General features: G+C 36.4%; 1 protein-coding gene across 2 annotated transcripts in view; it reads left to right on the top strand.

The window, feature by feature from the left end:
* The window catches only part of NKAIN2 (sodium/potassium transporting ATPase interacting 2), a 530,520-nt gene that overhangs the window by 259,709 nt on the left and 246,131 nt on the right, over positions 1–24,680 (top strand). For both annotated transcript variants that reach the window (XR_005604128.1, XM_039568769.1), the window contains exon 3: positions 15,423–15,503. Coding sequence is in view for 1 of the 2 variants with exons in the window: in XM_039568769.1 (XP_039424703.1) it covers positions 15,423–15,503 (81 nt within the window). In the remaining variant the exon portion in view is untranslated. The remainder of the gene's footprint in view (positions 1–15,422; positions 15,504–24,680) is intronic.

Raw genomic sequence — 24,680 nt, 5'->3', positions numbered from 1 at the left:
AGTCCTTCAGGTGTAATTTCTTGCTGATCACTACTGAACTGATAATGGTACTCTAATTTTTTTTTCCCCTTGCTTTTTACCCCTTGGAGTTTTGGAGTTTTATACTTACCTTTCTGGCTTTTGTTCCCAAGTGCTTATGTGAGACACAGATCCTTTCTACATTTTAGAATTATCTCTTTCTTCTGACAATAAAATTACACTTTCTATGCTTTTGTTTTTTAAAGATGTGACCATATCCTCCAATAACCTCTTGTGGCTTATATATTCGAACATTATCTTATTTACTTAACCTTTCACTTGCTTCTTTCTGTTTTGAAACTTTATATCTCTTGGTATTAATACTTCTATCTTCCTTACCCTCTTTGCTTTGAAAATTCTCCTGTTTGTTCTCTGTATTACTAATACTGTGAGATATATTTAAAGTCGAAATGAGGGCAAAGGAATATTTAACAATGAGGAGAGGTGAACAGAAAAGGGCAGCAAGATTTGGGCAGCTTATTGAAATTTCTTGTAGAAAAAGGACAGCTGATCTTTTCTGTGTGACTGTTTCTCTTTAAGTGTTATCAAAGAATGGGGACATATGTGCTGAAAATTATTGAAGTCCCAACAGTGCATTTGCTCAACATGTGAAGTTCTAAACCAGGATGGTGAAAAAGAAATTACTGGATCTATTTAATGATTTCCAGAGTGATAGCCAGATTTGTCAATAAGTGTTTATATGTAAAGTTGTGCAGCATTTTCCATTACAGAACCTTGATATTTAACCACTTTTATGAAAAGGCTACATTTAAACCCTTCAAATTAAAATTTTGCCCAAATCTATTTATTATTTTACAGTTAAAGTGACTCAGCCTTTCTGGTCATCTAGATCAATGGAACTAAAAACAAGCAAAAAAACCAAGGTTTTTTGAGTTTTGACAGCCATTACACAAATATGTTCTAATAATTCTTTTTTGCAAAGTAAATGTGACATTTGACATAGAAAGAAAGAGGGAAGAGATGCCACAGGACATCATTTCAGGCTGTCATTTGTTCCCATTGCAAAGTCATACAGCTTTGTTAGAATGGGCAGTGATTTCAAATCAGGGGATGGCAACAAAGTATAGGCAAGAGAGCCAAAATGCAGCCAGCCACCCTGCAACTGAGCCACAGTGCTGAGGGAGCAGGCTCTGCTCCTGCTGAACAAAGGGATGAACCCTGGTGGCTGCTCAGGCCCTTACTTAGCCCATGTGTCTCCTGTCTCTGGCAACTGGCGCCTTTGTGGGGAGGAGAACAAAGACCATTTTTCTCCACACCAGTGGCGAAGGGGAGAGGAAGGAAGCCATCACTCAGTGTGGGGAAAGAGGGGAAGGCAGAGCACAGAAGTCTCTAGTCCATATAATTGTGGGTGGTGGGGTGTTGCCTTTTCTTTCATTGCCTTGATTGGCACAGTTTTGTTTTGAGAGGCTGAGTCTCTAATGGCTCACATGTTGATCAACATCTCTGTGTAATAAATAGTGGTTTTGGCTTTCTTTTTGTTTTCAAGTGTCCCTTAATATAGAAGTACTTATACCTATGTGTTAACAGAAGACTCATCTGGGAGCTGTTATCAGCTCATGTGGAAGACACTGCTCATCACACGTTATTAACTGTGGCTACTTGACTGCGTAACACCCACTATCCACAGTACAAGTGCAGTTGTGAAAATGCTTACACACACGCTTTTATCTGCACTGGAACAAGAGTCTATCAAAGCTGAAAATGGGCCATCCGAGAGCAAGAAACTTCCAGAATTGAGGCTGCCTCTCTGACCTTTATTTAGCCACCTGTGTTTTTGAATTGTGCTACAGTCTTTAATTGTGTGATCAAAGTGAGCACAACATGGTTTTCTGGCACTGGCAATGAATAATGTGATTGCCTTCAGCACCCCAGACTCATTTGTGGCAGAAATTTGTCGTCTCTAGCATGGGACTAATAACTATTATCCTGCCCAGACAGTGCTTTAGGAAGGTAATCCATGCTTAAGATGCACTCAGGAGCTACAGGAAGTAGCTACCCTAAGAAAATCCAACAAACAGGTGAATTTGTGTGATATTCAATAAATAAAGCCCGTGATGACTGGGTGATGAAGGCAAAAAGAAATGTTGAACAGCAACATCCAGTGAACTTCTGCTGTGATACATGAAAAAAAATTGGATGTTGATATGAATTATCATGGGTAACTTTTTATTCTTTTCTAAGTTTTCCAGTACTTTACTTAAACTTGCCTTTGGATGCTTGGAAACATCTGGGAACATCTTTCTTTTTATTTTTTCTGGATTTTTTGTATTTTTTTTCCTTTTCCTTTTTTTTATCTTTGCATGGAATATATTTTTGTGCTTGGACAGAAATGCACTGTTAAATATTCAAGCAATCAGGCCAGCAGCATATTCTAATTTAATTCAAGCATGAAATATAAGCCTGAACTTTAGCTTGCATGGATACAAGATTTTTCAATGGTCACAAAATTATCTTGTTGATTTTGAGGCAGCAGCTATTAAAAAATTACATTATTTTCCTACTGGCTGTTCCAGTACTTATTTCCACGTACCCAGAGGAATGTGCACTCTTTCTGGCACTTTGAAATGAAATTGGAGAGCAGGAGAAACCCGTTCAATTTTCATTATACCTTCCAGAATTTGGAATAATTCAGTCTGGTCTCTTAAAAAACCCAATGCTTTTCCAAGCACATTTATCAGTTTGTCATGCTGTTGTCTCCTGTCATAAAACTGTCATCACAGTCTCTCTGATGTGGCAGTGCCGGGGGCACTGGCGAAGCTTCTTGGCTCAGCCATGCTCAGATTTTGCATGGCAAGTTGGGCTGCTCCAGTGAAAGTCACATGGCTCTTCTGCCACAATGTGGAAGCTACCATGCCTTTCATTGCTAATGTCATCGAATGCCATCTTGACATCTGGATATATTGCCACCCCATTTGAAGTATCAGCTGTTTATTCCCTCACTGTTGACCTTTCTTACTTTCTTATGGTTTGTCAAGCTCTCATCCTTTCGATGACCTGCTATTTTTATTTTTTCTGAAAAGTGCTGGGAAAGGATCTGTGTAGCACTGAGTGATTATCAAAATAATGTGTATGCTTTTCCATCTGAGTTGTACATAGGTCATAATGCCAAGAAAGATCTGTAAGCATCAAAGAATTGGAATAAAAGCTGGGTTGGGAAAAACCCCTGAAAATCATTTTACCAAACATGCCTCTAAAAGTGAAGCAAAGTTCTTTAATCTGATGTTTCAAGGCAGCTTTTGGACCCATAGTCACATCGTTGGTTTTCTTGACTATATTTGCTGTATCTCCTAATCTTCTTACATTGGAAATTATGCTCCAATTGATTGTGTTTATGATACATGACAAGTTCATATGCATCTTGTATACTGAAAGCCAGTTTAATTCCCTCATTGTGTATTTCTCAAGAATTTTTTTAAAGACTCATTTAATTTAAAGCTTAAATAATCTCCTTAGATTCCAGTTTGCTGAGTTAGGATTGTTATAAAAAGAATATGAGATCTAGCCTTAGCTTGAAATAATACCTACTCTGAACAATGGTCCTGAAAACAAAACCAACAAATGATGTTTAAATTTCTGTCAGAATTGTGTACCATCTCTTTAGGACAAACTAGAGTTATTTAGACTATCTCAGCTCTATGTTTTCATATAATAATTTGTTTACTTTCCTCTCAATATAATCCAATTCCTTCATTTGCAAAGCTTTCCTTTTCAAATTTTGTAAAAGGAGTTGAGTATGAATTTTTGCCTTTTTTTTCCCTTTGAATTAGTGGCATATGGTGCACGATACTTAAGCTATACTCCTAACCTGCCCTACTCTCATTTTATCTCATAGAGGCTTTGTTCATCAGTGTTTTATCTGCCTTCTTTCTGTTTCACTCCCAGTACCATATTTTTCTTTGTAAAAGAGATGCAAAAATGGTGATGGCAAGACCCATCTTCAGCGAGTGAAAAAAAAAGAAAAAGCACAAAGACAGAGTCTATTAGTGTCTCAGCTATAGCATTTCTTCCTACAAAAGAAATGGCACTTTTGTGGCTATACAGGCTGCCCATGCAAAACCTTTTTTTGGCACCTCTGTGTACTGAAACCATCCAAGTAGCTGATAAGCAGGCACCATGCCACCGAAGCAGATGGGCATAGCTGTAGAGAGCCAAAAGACAATGTATGTGCATCAAGTGTGGATGTTGGTGGCAGGCTTCCCAGTCAGTGATGTCTTAACGATTAAATGTCTTGAGTTTTTTGCACCTGTAGTTACAGAGGTGCCAGCCTTACTGCTGAATGGTGTTTGAAATTTTCTCCAGGTTTGTTTATAAATTACAGGGAATTTTCAGTGAATGCTTGACCTAGAAGAGACTTGGAACACGAAGGTTGGCAGTAAAGGAAATAGTAGCAATAACTTTTCCCAGTCCTAAACAGGTACATGTTCTCACCCAAAACTAAGCAAACAAAAGTTCCAGAGAGGAAAGCATTTTTTAGGGTATTTCAGACATGCAGAAGAGAGAAGCAACAGGTACTTTACGAGAAAGAAAATCAAATACAATCAGAGATATACATTTACCATAATATTGCCAAAAAAAGAAGGATTTCGAGGTGATGCTGTGAAAGAAAGACCCTCAAAGGAATGAATAAAGAACATTATGCTGTTCTTTGATCGTATCACATTTAGGGAAATAGAATTTGACCACTCTATGTATATTAAGAAGGCTGGACCACAACATTATCTGATTTAATCTCTAGTTTCTTCTCAGAACTGCAAAAACCTAGGGCATGGAATATTTTTAGCTAATGTTTTTTGATGCAAGTTGCAAGAGAAGGGAAAGGCACTTTCCCTAATATTGTCTAAGAGAATGACTTTCTTTGTTTCCTGGGTAATACAGAGCAAACTTGCACACAGAGTCAGGAATAAACCTCCTTGGGGAAGGCCCTAATTCATCCAATGACCAAAGAAAGTGTAATATGTTTTGGTGATTTGAGAAAAATCAGAGATTAATTAATTGATTGATTGATTGATAAAGAAAAAGCTTTTAAAACAGTATTTCCTTTGAGTATATGCAGTCTGGTTTCAGCACAAAATGAATTTTTTTTTAGACAAACACAGTTTAAATCTTAATCTCCCTGAAGAAATTAGAAAATTAAGTCCATTTTGCATTTTATCCTCTTTCTGAAAGTGTTGTTTGTGTTTCTACATTTATTGTTACAGTTTCAGGTTTCTCTTTTTTTTAATTCAATACTTTCAGTGTTGAAAAAGACCAAAAAAACCCCATGTTGCATTAAAACATACTGATCTTGCCAAATCAGGCAGTCTTACCCATCGGATTTACTAGAAGGGAATAAGGGAATTGGAAGAGTGTTCTTTGTCTTCTTCTCTCCCTTTGCTGTGGCTCATTAGACTCACTCAGGGTCAGTCCCACAGAAGTGGGCGCAGTGACACTCTCGCACGTATGCACCCCCTACACAAGGAAAATGCATCTAACCCTGTACTCCCCACACGCTTCCTTTGGTGTGTGCACAAAACACACTTGGTTTTGTGCCTCTAGAATTTGGCTCCATCCCCTCCAGCTACCTTAGCCTCCTGAACAAAATTCAGTCTGGCTCCATAGTATGGCTGGCTCTAAAAACTCTGTGTGTGTTTAGGTCCAATTTCTGTGTGTTATCTCCAAAGAATGGGAAATGACCTTTGCCATTGACTGATATTTTCAAAGCAGCTACTAACCTCCTGAAACAGAACTGCCAGCCAGTGACTCTGAAGGTCTGTGTGCTCCATTCTGCAACTCTGAAACACAAACTCTGCTAGTATCTTAGTCACATCCCTATTTTTGTTCCCAAATTTTGGAGTGGTCTTAGGAATTTTTTAGAAATTGTGCTATAAAAAACAGCTTGGAGAGAGGCAAGAAAGAATTTTATGGTCCTCATTTATTTTTCCTATGGCAAATACATCTTTAGTTTAAAGTATATCTCCTTTGGAATATGAACATTAAAGACCACACTCATTAAGGACTCAAGTCGAGTCTGTGAACTCAAGCACTAGGCTCCTGATGACTTTGGCTGCTAAGACATTAAGCCAAGGAAAACTGAAGGAAGAAAACAGTACCTGAGAAGCTGAATACAAACATCTCAATTTATCAAAAAGGTCTTATTATAAATGGCTTAGTTTTAGCAGGAATTTTGGTATATTCTCTGAGGGAGATGGATTCCCTTTATAAATAGTTTTAGTTGGCACTCAGATACTGAGGCATCAATAAAAGAATCTAAATAAATGTCAGTAGACTTCTGTTCCTAGCTATTGATTTTATTTTTTGCACTCTGTAAAAAATGAACATTGAAAGAATTCTGATTGTCCTGATTTGTATTTTTAATAGAGAATTCAAATGGAACAGCTGCTAAACATTCCATTAAAATAAATTGTTCAATGACTGAATTATAATCAAGATTTTTCTTTTTGGGTGTTTCTGAAAAACCCAGAGACACCAAGGAAACAGTCAATACATGTCTAGCTCCATCAATTGCTAATGTCTGAAGCAAATTACAGCTTTCCACTTTTCCAGTGAGAAGCCCTTCTCATTACATTACAGTGAGGATATGTGCCTTATGTTTATTTTAGCTGAAAAGAACACCGTTTCTTCCTCACTGCACATTGTCCAGTTCAATCTGGAGGAAGTGACAGTATTCCTACTGAGGGCTGGCCACTCAATGGAATAGTCAGATTCTGGCTAGGATTGCCACCTATCACTTTCACGCTAAAGTTGTGGAAATTTTTTTTTTTTTTTGCAACGTCATAATTCCACATGATATTCACGCTTAGGTGAAGCCTTGGAGAAAGCAGTTTATAGTATCCAATGATCTTGTTCATGTTTCTTTTTCATTGGTAATTAATTGATGAAATGTTCTGGGGAGCCACAAGTTACAGTGGAATTTTACCACAACAATTCTCCAATTTTCCCCTAAGATTTGTTACTAAAAAAATATTCATAGGAGGCAGTTTGGATTCCTGTGAAGGCAATTTCTGCACTGATAACTAAGTATTAACTCTGAGGAAATCCAGGGCTTGAAATACTTAGTATTTTTGGAGTGTTTTAGAAGGCAGGGTTTGAAAAAATTGTTTCAGAATATTTCTAGCCCTGTAACTGAAGGACCAAATGACCTCTAAAATCACATAATTTTGATTTCTATATTTTTTTTTTACTATGCCAACTTTAATATGAATTAAATAGCTGATTAGAACTGGTCTAAAAAAAATGTCATTTCAAAGCTGTCATTTCAAAGCTGTTATTTCAAGTTTTTATATCTTGAACAGCATTGATTTCTACTGCTAGTAGCTCTTGAGGTAGATCCTGGTAGATTAATGTTGGAATTGAAGCAGAAAGGTTAAAAAAGGTTCAAAACAGCACTATTTTAAGGTTGACTATTGTGTAGCTAAGCTCAAGTTATGTCTTGAAATATAGAGATATAACAAGAATTCTGTTCTAAAGAAAGCCTTTTGAATTCTATTTAAATGAGAGCTATCATTTTCCTGTTACTTACATTTAATTAGTAATTTCTATTTTGAGAGACTTTATAATCTGTTCTACAAACAGAAGAAAGAATACTGAAAAAGTATGGAAGTAACATAAGAGGAAAAATATCAGTCCATCTGTGAATGTATGCGTGTATATTCATGTGTCTGCTGCTGGTTGGGTATGTACTGTGTTGCAGTATACTGAGTATTCAGATATTTGAAGTTACTTCCTGCTGATGAATGTTTCACAGCAGAGATATGATCAAAAGATACACAGGAATTGAATGATGAGTGAAGCCAAACCAATTAAATTTCTACTGCCATGTCAAAAGATAAAATAAATATGTCCTGTTAAAATTTCTACCTTACCTTACTTTCTTTAGTACATAAAGTACACTTTTGTTAAAAAGGTTAAAAACTATAACATATTGATGCACAAGAATCCTAAATCCACCCCCAAACCATCCCCCAAACAAAAAAACACCAAAAAAACCCCAAAACCAACCAAACAAAAAAGACAAAACCAAAACCAAACAAATAAACAAACAAACAAAACCACACAAAGAAATAAACAAACGCAAAACAAAACCAAAACCAACAACAAAACAAGACAAGAAAAAGATTGAGATGAAAGGAAGAAAATTTCGTTGCTCCCCATTTGGAAGAAGAATGGCAGAAGTACTGAGTTTTTAAAGAAAACTCTTTTAAAAAGTAACTCCTCAGTTCCAGAATACTTTCATTTGAGGATCTAGACTATTTGCAACTCCCTATTGTAACATAGTAGGTTGACTGAACTGTGCTACAGTGCTACAATGTAAATTAAGTATTTGTGTGTTCTTATTTCTACCTTTTGGCCATTCACCCTTTTAGCATCATATTGAAAGAAATTAGTTGTAGTCGTAGTAAGAATAGAGTAAGAACACTGAGAAAATGTTATGTATCTTCCTTAGGGAAGCTGTATGAATGGGCTGATATATCTCCAGAGTTGTTTATGGTTTCTTGGAATGGAAGTTTGTCATTTAGTGTTGTGGGTAATATCTTCAGTGGTATAGTTGGACACTAATTTAGAAGCTGAAGAACAAATGAAATTGATGCAGTAGCAAAAACGCTTTTCTCAGTCTTTTACACTAAAATATAAAGAGCTGCAAATCCAAGAAACAGGAAATGAACAAATGAAAGATTTAAGCTTAAGCATTAATGGACCATCAGTAAGTGTAGGATATAAGAGACAGTAGTTCTTAGAACATGTCTCTTCAGCACTACATCAGTGATATTTTACCCTGGTGATGTTTAAATTAGTTTGTTATTTTTTGTTTATGTGGGGAAAAAAAGGAGTGTATATCTGCACAGTGAAGCATTACTATCTTATTTTTTATGTCACCAGTACAAGATTTTTAATGGGCTCTGTGACATTGGGAATTTTGCCTTTGAGAAGTTTAGCGTTCCAAACAGCAAGGGTAGAGTGATCTGTGTCAGACACTAGGAAATGAACCGATCCCTGAAAGTGCCTTTCCTCTGAATTGAGTGTAGTGGGAATCTAGATGCTGCTCAGAGCAGGACATCTGCATTACAGACATCTAAATGTGGGCAGATGGATACTACTCCGACAGTAATGTGCTCTGTAGAAATTCAACTTATTTTGTGCAAAAGGAGTTGGAGCCATGTCTTCAGAAGAAAAGGCAAATCTCCGCTGTGCTTTCTGCTCCCAGCATAATTCTGGCACAAAGAAGAGGGAACAAAACAGAAGCAGCCAAAAGAAAGAAGAGGCCCAGTGAGCCCCACTCAAGCTAGAACTCCCTGGCTGTGAGTAGATTGAGGTCTGACTGCACATCTTCTCAATGTACTGGGCTCTGGGCTGTGCCTTTATCCATTTATGACCTGACCAGACATGCCTCAACTTTGCTCCTGCTTTTTATTCTTATGAATCCTTCTCACACAAATCAAAGCGAAAATACAGTTAATAAACTCCTATATAAAATCATGGCTTATAACTGAGTTCAAGGAGCTTGAAAGTTTATACATAGCCATGGGATGTATGGAAGCCTCTGGAAAGAAATTTTAAGCAGCATTTGTTCTATATCTGTAAGGACTGATTGCTCAAGAGAAAAAAATGCTCCAAAACAATTTTCTGTTTGGTAGTGACCAGTTCTGATGCCCATGACAGTTCAGCATCTTTCAGTCAGTCTTGGCAGAGGACACTAATTATTAAAGTGTAATTACAAGGAAATAAAATATCAGATTTTATTAACTGAGGCAAAAAAGGGAAGGAGAAAAAAAATACATAAATATGTGACTGATGAAAGACTGAAGAGTCAAGGAATCACAATGCCAATGTGTTAAAAAATTCCCTGATAAACAAAAGCAGTGAACTAGACTGTCATTGCAATTTGAGATGGAAAACCACAGCAACTCAAAATGGATGCTACAAAATTGATTAAGATCTGCTTAGAAACAGATGCTCACGAGGATGGACAGTGCTCTGATGCTATAGCCATGATTAAAGATAAATGAAAAAAATAAAACCTAGCAAGAAATGTCTAAGTCTTAATGATAGGAAGAATTCAGCCAAGAAAACTAGTACAAGCTGCATGCTGTGACAATCAACGAGCAATGAAAAAAGTCCAGAGGATTATGTCATTCTGCAAGAGCTTCCCAGTACATTCAGGAAACTCAGTGAACATTTATTGAAGTTGAACTGGTTGCACAAAGTCCTCTGCTGCCAGTAATATTATTTGTTGTCAAGTCTACTGGTTTTGGCCCTGAGCTCTCTTCCAATGAGGCCTGTAGATAACTGATGGGCAGGGAAGACTTTCATCTGAATTATTAAAAGCAGAACACAGTTGCTCTTTGTGTTAGGTTGCTGAGGGCAGCAGTTCTGCTTAAAACATCTGGTCGTCATGCATTCAATCACTGAGTCTCTGCTTGGTGAGAATTTGACTTCAGATTCCTCTTCGGAATGAGGCTGTGGTTTCTGATCCTGCCCTGCGCTGGAAGCTTCCCACTGGTGTGTGGCTCCTGCTGGATTCTAGAACTGGACTCTCCACCATGCTGTGCTGCCCACATCCTCATCAGCTCTCCAGGAAAAGCCTCAGGCAATGGAAATAGGAAGGAAACAGCAAAATGTGCAGAGGAGAGGTAATTGGAGATGGTGCCTACTAAGCAGCCACATGAAGTCACACTGTGGACTGATGTCCTTTCTGCTTTCAATGGGCTTCTCACACAGGAATCCAGGTGATTCTACCAGTTCCAGGAAGATGGAAACAAGAGGCAGAGACAGTATATTGATGCCAAGTATTCAGAATTTCACTTTTATTCTATTTGATGGGGAAAAGATAGGTTTGAAAATTGTATTTCTGAGTGATATATCTTCATAGGCTGAGGAAATCAGGGGAAAATAACTTTAGAAACAAAGATTATTATTTTGTTATTATAATATAAAAATTATGTTGTGGACAGTTCTTACTGCATTCCTGGAAAGATATGCTCTTCCCAGACATGCTGGACTGAAGGTAATCTTTGAACAAGTACTGTTGCCCAGATAGCATAATTAATCACATATTTAATTACTATGGTAAATGTAGTAACTATAGTTATAGTAATTCCTTTAGTTACTTTGTCCTGAATGTAGCCCAGAAGGGTCTTGGGGAATAATATTTTCAGATTTGGAAGAATCTGAAACTAAAATAGTGTTCATTTCTAAAATAAGAAATAAACAGCAAATCATTCATGGCAAGAACAATTCAATTGCTTTGAATTGCACAATGCGGGTCTGGGCCCTTTTATCCCTCAGACAAATGTGTTTGTAACTGACTCACATGTCAGAAAAGAATTTGGAAGCAAGAGAAATGCCATGTACAGTTCTGTGGGAAAAAAAATAATGCTTTATATTAAAACACTCATAGCTATCAGAGTTCCTCACTATTTATGCTTGAAAGGTATGTGACATATTTCTCCTTCAGGCAAAGCGTGACAAGAGTATTAGATGTGAGCTCTGGTGACCATGTTTATATCAAAGGCAGTAGTGGCCTATCTGAACCTTTGGTTCTTGTGCCCTTGTCATCATATTTCCATTTGGCTTAGGAATTAAGTGAAGTGATTTAATTTCTTTGACCTCCAGTTTCCCTTTTAGTAAATTGGAGATAATGTGACTCAGCCAAATTTGACAGAAGTGTGAAGAGAAATGTATAAGTTCTCAGTACTGGTACAAGTATTTTAATATCTCAGTTTTCCATTCCCCAAGAAAAAAGACATCCTATATTCATTAGTGATGATTCATAGTGAATGTAACTACACAGTATCAATTAATCATAAAATACCTAATTCTTCTCAAAATTCTTTGCAGAGGGTTATAAATTCATGTTTACTTCAAGAATGGTAAGCATGTGAGAGCTGCATTTATAGAATTTATTTTTAAAATAAAAGTAACTTTTATTGATTGGCTAAAGAGTTTCCATATAATAAGTATTCAAGTCTTTAGTCTTAACCTTCTACTTATACCTCTTTCCAGTGTGGATCTCCATAAAAATAATAAGCTGCATTGTCATTGCTGTGCCCCTTGTCAGTATCTCCTGCTTGGTCAAGTGTGTAATCATCAAAGTTCTTGTCTTGCTATTGTGTGACTCTGTAGCATTGTGGTGGCTTCTGTCAGATAATGCAGCTGTCTTGAACTCCCACATATGCCAAAAAAATACAGCTATAGCCCTTTGAAGAACTCTTATAAAATGTGCTTCAAATTAGATACATATAATAGAGAGTGTCAGAGGGATTTGTTCACTGTCACAGACCTTCAGTGCTGAATTTCTTCAACAATTTGCTGAAGCACATTGAAAACAAGAGGCATTTATGACTGCACATGATGCAGAGATGAGAGATGTGCTACATCTGAAGCATCTGAAATAAGAAGCAGTGGGAAGCAGAAACATCCTTGTATTTCAAGACAACTAAACTCAGTGTTTATCTACAGAATTCAGGCAACAAGCACTTAAAATAACATTTCAAAAGGAAGAAGTTTAAAACATACTTTTAAAAGAAATTTTTAGCCTTATCTGTAATCCAATAACAAGAGATGCTTGTTAAAAGAGTGTATCTAAATGGCAGATATATTTGTCAGTGTTTTGGTGATAAACTTGACAGTGAAAAAGAAAAGTTTTGCTTCTTCATGTAACAAGGCTCTCTGCTGGCACAAGCAGATCCAAGGTTCCTTGGAGTGTTCTGTTGAATGTGCTGTGCATGTTGAGCTTTTTAATCAGCTGTTGGTTATGTGCAATGGGACAAGCTGTGCTATGAACAGCCAACCTAATGAAACCTAGTTTCCAGTGTCTCTCTCCCACATTTTTTCATCTTCATGTTGACTGATAAATTATGATCTTGTAAGTCTTTCTCTATATAAGGACTTAATAGTGTCTATTCCCATTTGTAGGCCTATTTTCCTGAGACCTTTGTACATAAAATATCTTTAGATCTTCTTGTATTCTTTTTTCCAGTTTGCTTAAATTGTTCTGGAACACAAAAGATCCTTCAAGGGAACAGACATTGCACATGGATATTACTGCTTTGGTATTTTTTCTTTGAGAAACGAGTCTAAATGCAGTATTGAGAATTTTCTCTATAGGAAACCCAGTTATCTTCATGTATCAGAAGGAATGCTTTTATTAAATACATCAGAATATATAACATAATAGTATTACAATAATTGGCAAAACCCAACAAGTTAAAATGCTGCAAAGTTGGTTGACAAAGCCAAATTAAGGTTATTGAATCTAAATTAATGTTTCCTTCTCTTGATTTGTAGTTATAAAGCTTCATGCTACATGTGAAGGGGGGTGTACTGTGAGAAAGCTACAGGAAAATGAAATGCTCAATGTGTTTAATGCCTCAAACTTTTGTTTAAAAAAAATTGAGTTTGTTTAGACTATCCAGCTGGACTATGTTCCTATGTTCCAAGGTTTTATTAGTAGCCTGCATTCAAAGTGTACATGTGGATTAGCTGGGCTATCTCTGGAGATATTCTGACCTCAGCAGGATAAATCCCTGCAAAACTTGGTCCATGCTGTTTGTGCTTTGAGCAGAGATTGGACCAGGTGACCTCCAGAGAGTTCTCCTGACCCAAATAAATCTGTCATCTGTGACCAGAAAGAGCTGACCTATAAAGTGTATGTAATCTGTATGCTTTAAATTACCTGAAATTACTTCTGTGTAAAGAAATTCAAGCATTTATAGCTGTGTTAGCATCCATTAAATCAAAACTATTTTCATCTTAACTTTTTAAAATATGAACAAGGTCCAATTAATAGCTAGGCTGGCTGGAAATTATTTTGTTATCTATAAAAATAAAAAATTAGAACAAGTATAAATTTTGGTCATATTAGATATAGTCTCACTTTAGATCTTGGGAAATGGCAGAATTGTTTTATTTTCACAGTATCTAGAAGGTTAGGTGGAAAATGGCGTGTTGAATAATAGACAATATGATACAGAACAGCACTTGCAAGAGAAATGCAAGAAGAACCTGCACAGGTTGTTACTGAATGAAGAGAAAGAGATTGTCACTCATGGCGAATAATAGTTTGTCATATATCTTTTGTGTGGAATGGATAGTATACAGTCAAAAATATTGTCTGCTTATTCAGAATGTAAACACGTGGAGGTGTGCAGAAAATAGTGCGTCCTGATTTGGAAAATGAGCTATCAAAATTTAATCAGTATGGTTTGGAGAAAAGGCTACACAACATGAAGAGTAAGTCTGTAAATACTTGTGAGAAGTGGGTATAAAAGGAGAAAGCAGCTCTCAACTATAACAGGTAGGGAATGGTGTCCTATTGCTGTCATATTTCACATGTATGCAAGGCCTTGTGCAATGAAATTAGCAAACATGCAGAATTGAATTGTGAACTAGAGGATGGCTACAACAGCCGTTAGAAAAGCATTTGAAGATCCTGAAGTTTATTAGATGATGGAATAATTTGTCAAGGGAAGTTCTTAAATAAAAATATTAGATAAGAGTAGCAACAGCAGGTCAAACATTATTATACAAGATCCTCCAGCATTAGAGCAGGGGAATACAGTTTCCAGTCCTAGCACATGAAGTCTTATGAATACAAAACAAAAGCAGAATAGTGGACAGAAGGAGAGAAAACTTGTATTCCATTACTCACATCAAATACGTGAATAAGACGTTTGGCAACTACCAATGAACTGATATTGCTTAAACATTAATGCTTCTCCTGTACACTCTAAGACAAAACAAAAAAAAAGGAAAATAAAATTTAAAAACCTCAAAGAAACTGGCAGTTTAAAATGAAGTCTGCCTCTTGAAGGTGCTGAATAATTGTGCTGCACCTTGGAAGGTCACAAAATAAATTGATAGAGGCAGCTGTCATGAACAAATCTCCCCATATTTTGTAGAAATACTGCAAAATGATAGATAGATAGATAGACAAATTTTCTTCAGGTTATATATTTGTTTGGTTTCTTGAGACAAGTATTGAAAAATCCTGTGTTAGTTCAATTAGGCTGTCATTTACTAAGTTATATTTGAATGATCAGCTCTGCACTTCTAATATATAATTGATATTACATGCCTCTCTATTGTAGTATTACCCATTTGAACAAAAAGAGAGAGATACAGATTAGTCTCGAATTTAAATGTCAGATTTATCAACTGTTTCCTGAAATGCAGATATTCTGGTATGACTGAGTACTCACTAGGTCACTCGACACTGTGTCAGGGAATGGGAAGAATTTATTTGTGATCCTCTCTTATGTGTAACATTTTTATTCATAGGCACCATACTTGTAATCTGGTTTTGTCTTGGACTGAACTAATGAACTAAGTTTAACTCAGCTGAGAGTGGAATTGTTAATTCTGTGTTTCTCTCTTCGTCCCTACAGTATGCTGTCTGGCTGGTCCTTTGGGTTACATGGAATGTATTTGTTATCTGCTTCTATTTGGAGGCTGGAGACCTTTCAAAGGTAATTTGCCACTGGATAGATTTAAGCCATCAACTCTTTGTTAACATGCCACAGGCTGTGCTCTGTTTTACTCATTCTTTTAGTGTTACCAGAATGAACATTAAAGTATGATGGAAATTTGGAGTATTCTGGGTATGCTAGAAACTTTTAAACCAGACATTAATGAGCATATACATTCTGATGCCCACAACAATAATTGTATATAGGTTTTAAAAGAAAATTACCTCTTTTTGTCCCCGTCAGTAGTCCTGCAATGGAAATTTCACCAGTGTGAGAGGCATTAATTAATGATTTAATGAATAAAAAACATTGCCATCTCAGGGGCAAACAAATATTTTTTGTACCATTTAGCTTGCTGTTACTTAGCTGTATTCCTTTCAGGGGTCTTATAGATAGTATAATAATTGTAAAAGAAGGGGTCTTTCAGTAAATTAGGATGTAAACTGAGGTGTCAGAAGAGATTGCCATTTGGCTTCATCAGTATTTCTTAAGTTTGTGCTTCTGGTAGGATTGTTATACAATACTTATACACAGTAAAATACTTATACACAGTAAAAATCCATAGGAAAAATATATTTTCCTAAAAATGACATATTTATAGAGTTTTATTGACAGTGTGACAACGCATAAAGTGGCAGTTGGTAATGGCCTCAAACCAACATTTCAAACCAAAACTCCTACTTTCTAAGGTGCTCCCAGAAAGGTGGCAGTTTGTGGGATAAAAGATTAGCAGTGGCCACAAATTTTTTGTTAGGGTAATATGCTTCAATTAAGTCTAGATATTGCTGAATTATGCTCACAGTGCTGTCTGTGAACTGAGCATCAAGGAGAATCCCTTGTGTCAAACACATCACATTCTCTTCTTGACTCAGATTTTAATTTTTGTTCTTGATTATCAGGAGTTTAGCCCAACTGTAAATTACAGATATAATCCTCTGATCCTTTGTGAGTTACTGATATCTTATTATGCAGAAGGTAAAACACAATTACAGGAAGAATAAATGAGGCAGAGATACTTCCTTACCCGTTGTTTTTTTCGAATCACCCCCAAAGTACAAAATCTACTAGAGACAAGGTATATCATCCCCATGTATTCTGTTTCTTCAAAAGATGCTGACTTCAAAAAGATCAGAATTTCATTTCCTGAGGGTGTAAACTAATTTTCTGCAGGTAAAACATTACACTTTCCTAGTTTTATACTTTCAGACAGGCCCAATCTCATTAAAAGCTTGGCAAAAACATAGCAAATAAAAGAATTGCATATGTTATCTTTTATTTGGTCAAAAGCCTTTCTTTGTTGCCAGAACTAGTATATATAACAAACCCAACACCTGTTGTAAAATTAAACTCAACCCAATCCACCCTCTTTCCACCTGCTTGTTTCAGCCACCTGCATTCCTAAACTTGTAAATGTTGGGATGCTTATCTTGCCTGGGGAAGCGAATGGAGGTGGGAAAAAATGGAGAAAGGAGAAGTAGCTGTTTGAGCACTGGATATAAAAGCAGCGTAAGAACGCCAGTAAGTGCTAGTTGGAATAAAAATGGGCCACAAACACTATATAAACCTTGAAATTATTTTTTTCTGAAGTCCAGAAATCATCATCTAGAGTGTTTCCCAGTCAACCATAGGGTTTAAGTTTATATTTGAGAACACCTTAATTTTTTATTTGGTCTTTAGAGGTATTATTTGTTCCAATGATATGATCTGCCTTAAAATACCCAGTAGAGTATATTCCTTCCACTTCAATTGGCTTTCAGAGCACTAGAATTGGTAAAGACAAGGAGAAAAGGAAAAGATCCCAGAAAATGGATTTGAATAGAACCTTGAGAAAAGCTCTGGGTCTGAAATGGTTCTAAATAAAGGATAAAAAACAACCTTTAGGCAAGTACCAGAGGGATGCCTCTGAGGTTATAAACCATGAAGAGAGGATTCTGTGCAGCATGGCTTTAAGAATTGATAGGGTAAAATTATAGCCTACTAATAGTTCAGATGGGTATAGTTTATTTTTACATGTATCACTTATAGCTTGCTATCAAATAAAATTAAAATAAGGCACTTTTTTTTCCAAAGTTTTGAGAAAGCTTTTATTCTATGTGTACGTACAATTTTTTCATCATCATCTGCTGAGACAATGGAGAGGACATATTTCAATTGTTAATATACTTATTTTAGTCATGGGGGTGGAGGTCATGACATTTTTACAGCTTCTCCTTATTATACTAAAATAGGCCTGTAAAGACTCAAAAATTTTTAGAAAAATGAGATAATCATCTCTGAAGACAATGGGCAGATTTAAGGACTATTGGTGAACATCCATGGAAATCTGTTTGCATTATACACCTCTACAATCATAGCTATCTTGTGGAAAATGTCATCACACTAAGTATTTTCTGTCCTTGAGGCACAGTTATCTTTGCTGAAGCTCTTTCACAGCAACCTGGAATATTTAGGGCTTTGTACAGAAGGTTTGTAACAAAGAGGATGTACAATCACTTGTTCTTAACCTTGATTTTTATGTGGATCCCTGAATGAATGCTTAGAAAATCCACTTCTCAGGCTTACTTTTCAGTACTATTCTTCAAAAATATTTCATTAGTCTGGGTGTTGTTTTGCTTGCTAGTGGGTGCCATACTCACTATAAGTAGGACTTCAAGGTTTCAGGACTGGTAATATTTGTTTTGGCCTGTGGCTAAGCAAATGTAGCAAATGAAAAGCATAACCTCTGATCTTGAGTGAGGCACATCTGAAGTACACTAGTGAAACAAAAAAAAGAAAACATAATAGAAAGCATTTCTGAGAAAGTGTAATATTTCTGTGATTTTTTAAACCCAGGAAAGGACACAAGGAGATAGATTCAGCTATCTCAGAAGAGAAAAAAAATGGTCATGTGATTAAGAACAGCACTCTTGATTCAAGGCATTTGAGAGCTTCCCTGAATGATGTCTAATGATTCCACAAGCAGAAAATAAGCAGAAAATAAGCAGAATAAGAACTGTCATACTCCCATTTTTAGTTTTGAAATGAGTAAACATTTTTTCACTGAAGGAAACCCTTTCCTGAGGTTGCACTGGTCCCATCACAAGCATGGGAGTGGAGACGCTGTCAGTTACTGGAACTCAAGGCAGAGGCTGGGTATGGGGTGCTGAACAAGGGGGACCAGCTGGGGCTCAGGGTCCAAAGCAGCCCTTGCTGCACAGGGTCCCATCCTTTAGTCAGTCCTTCTGGTTCTCTTTGTGTGCAATCCTATTTGTGTGACCAGATCCTAGAGCTCTCCTCTCACTGTTGCCTGGCTGAGCTCCATAATCGCTTCACTGTAGTCCCCAGAGTACTATGTGAATATGACCAAGAGTACACTTCTGAAAAGCTCATTTTAACTGTCAAAATTTACTTAGTTTCTATTTGTGTGACATTCTTGACATCTTCCTTATTTAAACCTAATAAGATGCAAAAGTTACATTAAACTTTTAATTTAAATCATGAGGTTGTACTTTTATTTTTTTTTACTTTCAAACGTCTTAATTTGTGTCGAACACTCCAGTGTCAAGAAATGCCAGAATTAAAATTGCTTGACTAAGCATTATTTAGCTCTCTTGTACATTCATTTTAACACAGCTTTTAATTATGAAATCACAACTGTATATTTTTCTTTAAACTCTGTACCATAGGCTAATACCACATAGGCTACTTCAGAGACGAAGTTTTGGTAGTTGAGTGAGGATGCCATACTGGATCTTACTCCATATACTACAGCAGTCAGAAAAAGCTTAATAACAAATACAAATGTAAATCCTGTACTTCAGTTCCGATCTGAAAACATATAGAATAAGAGTATAAAAAGCAAGGTACAGAACTCTGGCACCTAAGATGTCTAAGCACAGAGGTGATATTGTGTAAATAGATCACTAGGTGTAGTCAAACTGTGGTTCCTCATTATTCATTCTACAGGTCTGAGCAACTGTTCTTAATAAAAATAAAAAGGAGTTTCTATTTGCATTCAAATCATGTTACTTCCTTTCCTATATTGCCCTGTACTGCAACAAGGGGAACATGAAAGAATAAGAAAGATTAAAAAATGCACCTATTGAAATTGAAATTGTTAAATATGATACAAAGAACTGAATGTGCTGTAGTTAAAATGTCAACTAAAGGAAAATATATCATCAGGTTGTTTTCTGCCAGAAGTTTTAAGGGAAATCAAATGTTTCTGAACACTTTCTCTCCTACCCACTGCAAATAACTGGAAATAGAAGATAACTTAGACTTACAAAATCACAGACTTATTCATGCTGGAAGAGCCCTCTCAAGGTCACTTAATCCAGTCTCCTGCCCAGAGCAGCACCAATTTAGAAGTTCTGTCATGTTGCCCAGAGTTTTAGCCAGTCAAGTTTTAGAAGTATTCAAGGATGGAAGTTTCACAACTTCTCTGTTTCTTAACCATTCTCATAGTGAAAAATTTTCTCCTGATATGCTGCTGAAATTTCCTGTGCTACAACCTGTGACATTGCCTCTTGTTCTTTCACTGCGTGCCTCTGAGAAGAGTCATGCTCCACCTTTTCTAACATTCTCTTTATACATTTAAGTGAAATTGAGTTCTTCAGCTTTCTGTTTGTTTTTTCTGTAGTTGAATTCCTGTTTCCAACCACAGATAGTTTGTTGCACCTCACAAGAAGAAAGCTAAATATCTTGTAATAAATAATCAGTTCACTTTTCAGACTTTTGCTTTGCTATGGGAGAAAAATGAAGGGTCTTCACATATATGTAAAGCTATATAGTATCTTATGGAAAATGTGGAAATCTATCGGCTGTCCATGTTTGGAAGTAGTAACACATTCAGAAAGAATTAGAATCCTTTGGTTCAAAGACAATTCTATTTATGCTAATATTTAAGTTTCCTGATATTGTATTTAACCAACTACTGAAAATCTTGCATATAAACCTTGCAGTCCAGTCAAATGCTGCAAATGTGTAATTCTTCCTGATGAGGTAAGTGAATCAGGACAGTTAACCAAAACTTGGTGAAGGCTCCCAAGTAACTGCTAGGGAGCAGTAGGAAGACAATATAATGACATTGTTGGGGAATACCGCTGGGGAGAGAGTCAGCTCTGCAAAGCTGGAAAAATGAAGATTTCAGGAGAGAGTTTGCTGCTGTTTTGTTATCTGCAAGTATTGCCCACTCTGTAGATGAGCTGCAAGTTAGTCTGTTTTCCACATCATTAAATCAGAGGAATAAAGACAAATGTAAGAAATCATTTCCAACTGCCAATGTGCATTCTGTTTAAAGTCAGTGTTTACATACTTATGGTCATGGTTCATAGTAAAGTAAAGCCAGAAGGGACTTCAGGATACAGCCGTCAATTCTCCTGCCTCCAGCCAGGCCCAGCCACAAACCAGTACTATGTGAGAGCATCTCATGCAAATGATCTCAAGGAGGAAATGAGCAATTTAGAAATCCACCTACAAATGATGCTCACGTATTAACAACTTTTCATCACTGAGAAATTCTCCTTTCCCTTGTTGATCCGAGATGTTAGTCCAGGATTAGCCAGATATGGGTGACATTTGTTGGCTGTAGGGCAGCCCACCCTTTCTCTTTTCCTTTTTCATTGGGTGACTCTAATGAGAGGAGGAAGAGGCAGCAATGGTCATAGCACCTCTTGGCAACAAATTAGCACTAGTCCTGCATTGCTGGTGGAAGAAAATGGAAGGGGTGGGAGGAAATGCAGAGCCTATTTTTCCTCCCACTGTTCCCACTTGTCCCTACTATCTTATTCCACAAAATTATAAGGACCAACGAGAAACAGGCACCTTGTCATAAGTAGTATTTTTCCATTTGAATATCCCAACCTTGGCAAGCACACATCCACCTATGTGTCTGACTTTCATATACCGCTGCTTGGATTGATATCTAGTTGTTCTGAAATCCAGTTTATATCCGTATGCAATTTAACTGCAATAATGCAAATTACTTCAGGATATGATTTGCATAGCTTGTCACTCGTGCTGCTTAAAAAACATGATGGCTCTGGGTGCTGAACACTTTATGCAGCTAACACGTTCTGATTTTAAAGGGAGGGCTTGATACACAGGTGAAGCTGAGGAAAGAAGGAAACAAAAGAAATGAGTAATTCATCTTCAGCATAACTCAGTTGTAACAAAGCAATGAACTTGGCGACAAGATTGAACTTACACCAGTTATGTATTCATTCTACATTACTTTTTGTCCATTAGTATAATTGTTATACTGCTTTGATTCCACATTTACTAATTATTTTTGTAAGGCAGTGGTCATTAGCAGTTAAATGTCAATGTCATACATACTCTAATAAAACAACCTGCAGGATGGTTAATTTTGAACATATTACCTTCCTTGGATGTTGTTTTAACAGATGTCCTGTTAAGATAACAGAGAAATTAAATTAGTTTTCAACTCAGAGCATCTGGTTAACTTTGTAGGTAAATGCCTTTGAGCAGTAAATCTGACCAGGGTTTTCAGATAAATAGCTATCAGAATATTTTAAGTAAATGACTTTATTTTTTCACTTCTATCACTTAGGGCACATTTGACATGCTTGAACATATATCTAACAGATGAAAATTGAAAATAGTGCTGGCAACCAGCAGTGTTAGGTTATTCAGGGGGTAGTTTCATGGGTAGATACTATTAAGCATGCTTATGGTTTTAGAAAATTTAGTTCTGCAGCAATTTTTAAACCTCAAGATCTTTACCAGCTGGAAGATAACTGATTATAAAATTTAATCTGTTTAATACTGTAGACATAGCATATGGTGGAATACATTTAGATAAAAGTGGAATTTTTCATCTTTTTAATGGTGAAATAAATTGTGATAGGAAATCATTCAAAGTATAGAAAAATATGAAATATGACTGTATATATTTTGCCAATTGTAACAATTTTATCTTTTTAAATCCTGGGACATATTTTATGTTGAGTTTATGAATAAACATACATTTTCATGTTGATTTATATATGCTCACTTTTTCCATAATTTAAAAGCTTTGCACGGAATACAGGAACACATGAAAATAAATAAGTGTAGTGACAGGTTAGATGAAAATTCCATATGACGATTCACATATGTGTGTGAGTATTGTATAAATATCATATATGTTTTTACATATATATTGAGTGCCTCAATTATACTGTTAAGATTGGTAAGCACACATTTTAGCATGTACCTTAAAGCTGCTTTTATTATAGTTTCATGGAGGCTTTCCTATATATCTAAAGGCAGTGTCATGGATATTTCTGCAAGTGTTTCAAATGTTACAGCCAAGACATTGCAGAAAAATATCCAAATATATATTTATGAGATTACTCTTTAAAATTTATTAATTATATTGCAGTACCATCTAGTGGCCCCATTTTGATATCAGGGTGCCATTACACTATGAGCCCTAGACACACACATAATGTAAGTAAACCTTATCCTAAATGGTGCATAGCATAGCACCTAAATGGTGCTCAGCATGTGATTCTGTGAGAATTAGAGGTGGAAACCAAAAAATAGTAAACTGCTGTGAGAATCCAAAACAGTGTTATGTCTTTGGAATTCTTCATGATGTCTGGATTTTCACAACTTTCTTGTCCTATTTTCCCCATGTTACTCATTTCTGTGAGGATTGATAGTCAAGTGACACAAAGCCCTACTTTTGCAGCATTTCGTGGTCCGTTTTGGTAAGGAAAACACTTCTGTATGCTGCAGTGCACCATTGGTAGCATTCACCAGTTGTTTAAGGCACTGGGAGAAAAACTGTAGATTTTGCTTAAGATGAAAGATCAGAAGCTAAATTTATTTCTAGTCAGGCAGATGCTCAGAAGATCAGAGCTACAGAATGCACGTTTGCTATGACAGCTCGTCTGGGGGTTGTCTATGCCTCTCATATACAGTACCTTTGCTATGGCTGTATGAAACAGCTATGGACAAGGGCTGAAGGGGATTTACCATAGTTGAAAGTAGGGTAGTCTGCCAGAGCAACCACCCATCTTTTGTGGAAGTATAAAAGCATACAAAAATATGCTCTGCTTTTTAATTTTCACTGTCTCGTGGTGTCAGCCTTGTGTTTTTTTATTTATTCTTTTAGGGTACAGATGCAATACTTTAACATTGTCCCTAGCAATTTTTTGTCCTAAATATGGATGCAGTGGCTAGAATATACTTTCCCCATGTTCTACTTTTCCTCTAAATATAAGTATATAATTGATCTTCTAATTAGAATCTATCAAATAAACTCCATCTTGTGAAACAGAGGTCTAAGAGAAATGTCAAGGTGGCACTAAACCCATACATTTTCTGAGGAGCTTTGTATTACTTGGAATTTCTGAAGGAAGCCATTCTGATCCTTATGTCACTTAAAATTATGCCAGTGGTAATCCAGTAGGTAATAGAAATTCTGTATTGCCTTCAGCATCTTTTTATGTATGAATAAGCATTTATTGAACCTGGGAAAGCAATGTGAGCTGTGAAATACTCTCCTTTTTTGATCCTGTTTAATATTGAAACCCCATACGCCTGTCTCACCACTGCAATGGTAGCAATGGGCTCACAGGCCGTGCACTGAAAATGGCTGTGATGACTGATCACCTCTTACAGTGGTTCATCATCTTATAGCACTCCATATTTGCAGTTTCCTTTCTGCTGGAAGCTCCCACTCCCATGGTCTGCCACATGAACACTCATGATCTATCTCTGGGCTAAAATACACAGGTGTGTCTTAAGGCACTTTGAGCAGCCACATAAAATATGTTCTTACACAGACACAGCTTTGCAGTGAAGCAGGTGAGTAGCACTAATAGAAAGCTAAGGAGACAGTAATGTGTTTAAACTGTCACAAATATTTCAAAGTGAATGTCTGCCCTAGTCAGAGAGTCATGCTATGCTTTCTGCACTGCAGGAGAATTTGCACTCACTAGATAAATTTCCTTAAACATTTAAACAGGTATTTCAAGAAGCATGTTGCAATGTAACTATTCAAGACAAAACAGAAATTAATTTTTCCTCCTGTAAAACTGCTAACTCAAAACTGTAGAATTATTTTAAATATTAGTAATTTTTTTCATGTAATTTTCTTCCTTTGTCATTCCAATGGAAAGAATGTTTCCAAAACTGGTACTGAAAGGCAGGATCTGTGGTATATGGATAAACGAATTAACTAAT

Source organism: Corvus cornix, chromosome 3, assembly GCF_000738735.6.
Source record: "Corvus cornix cornix isolate S_Up_H32 chromosome 3, ASM73873v5, whole genome shotgun sequence".
Classification (NCBI taxonomy): Eukaryota; Metazoa; Chordata; class Aves; order Passeriformes; family Corvidae; genus Corvus; species Corvus cornix.
Note: the sequence above shows the minus strand (reverse complement) of the source record. Positions and strands in the feature narration are given on the sequence as shown.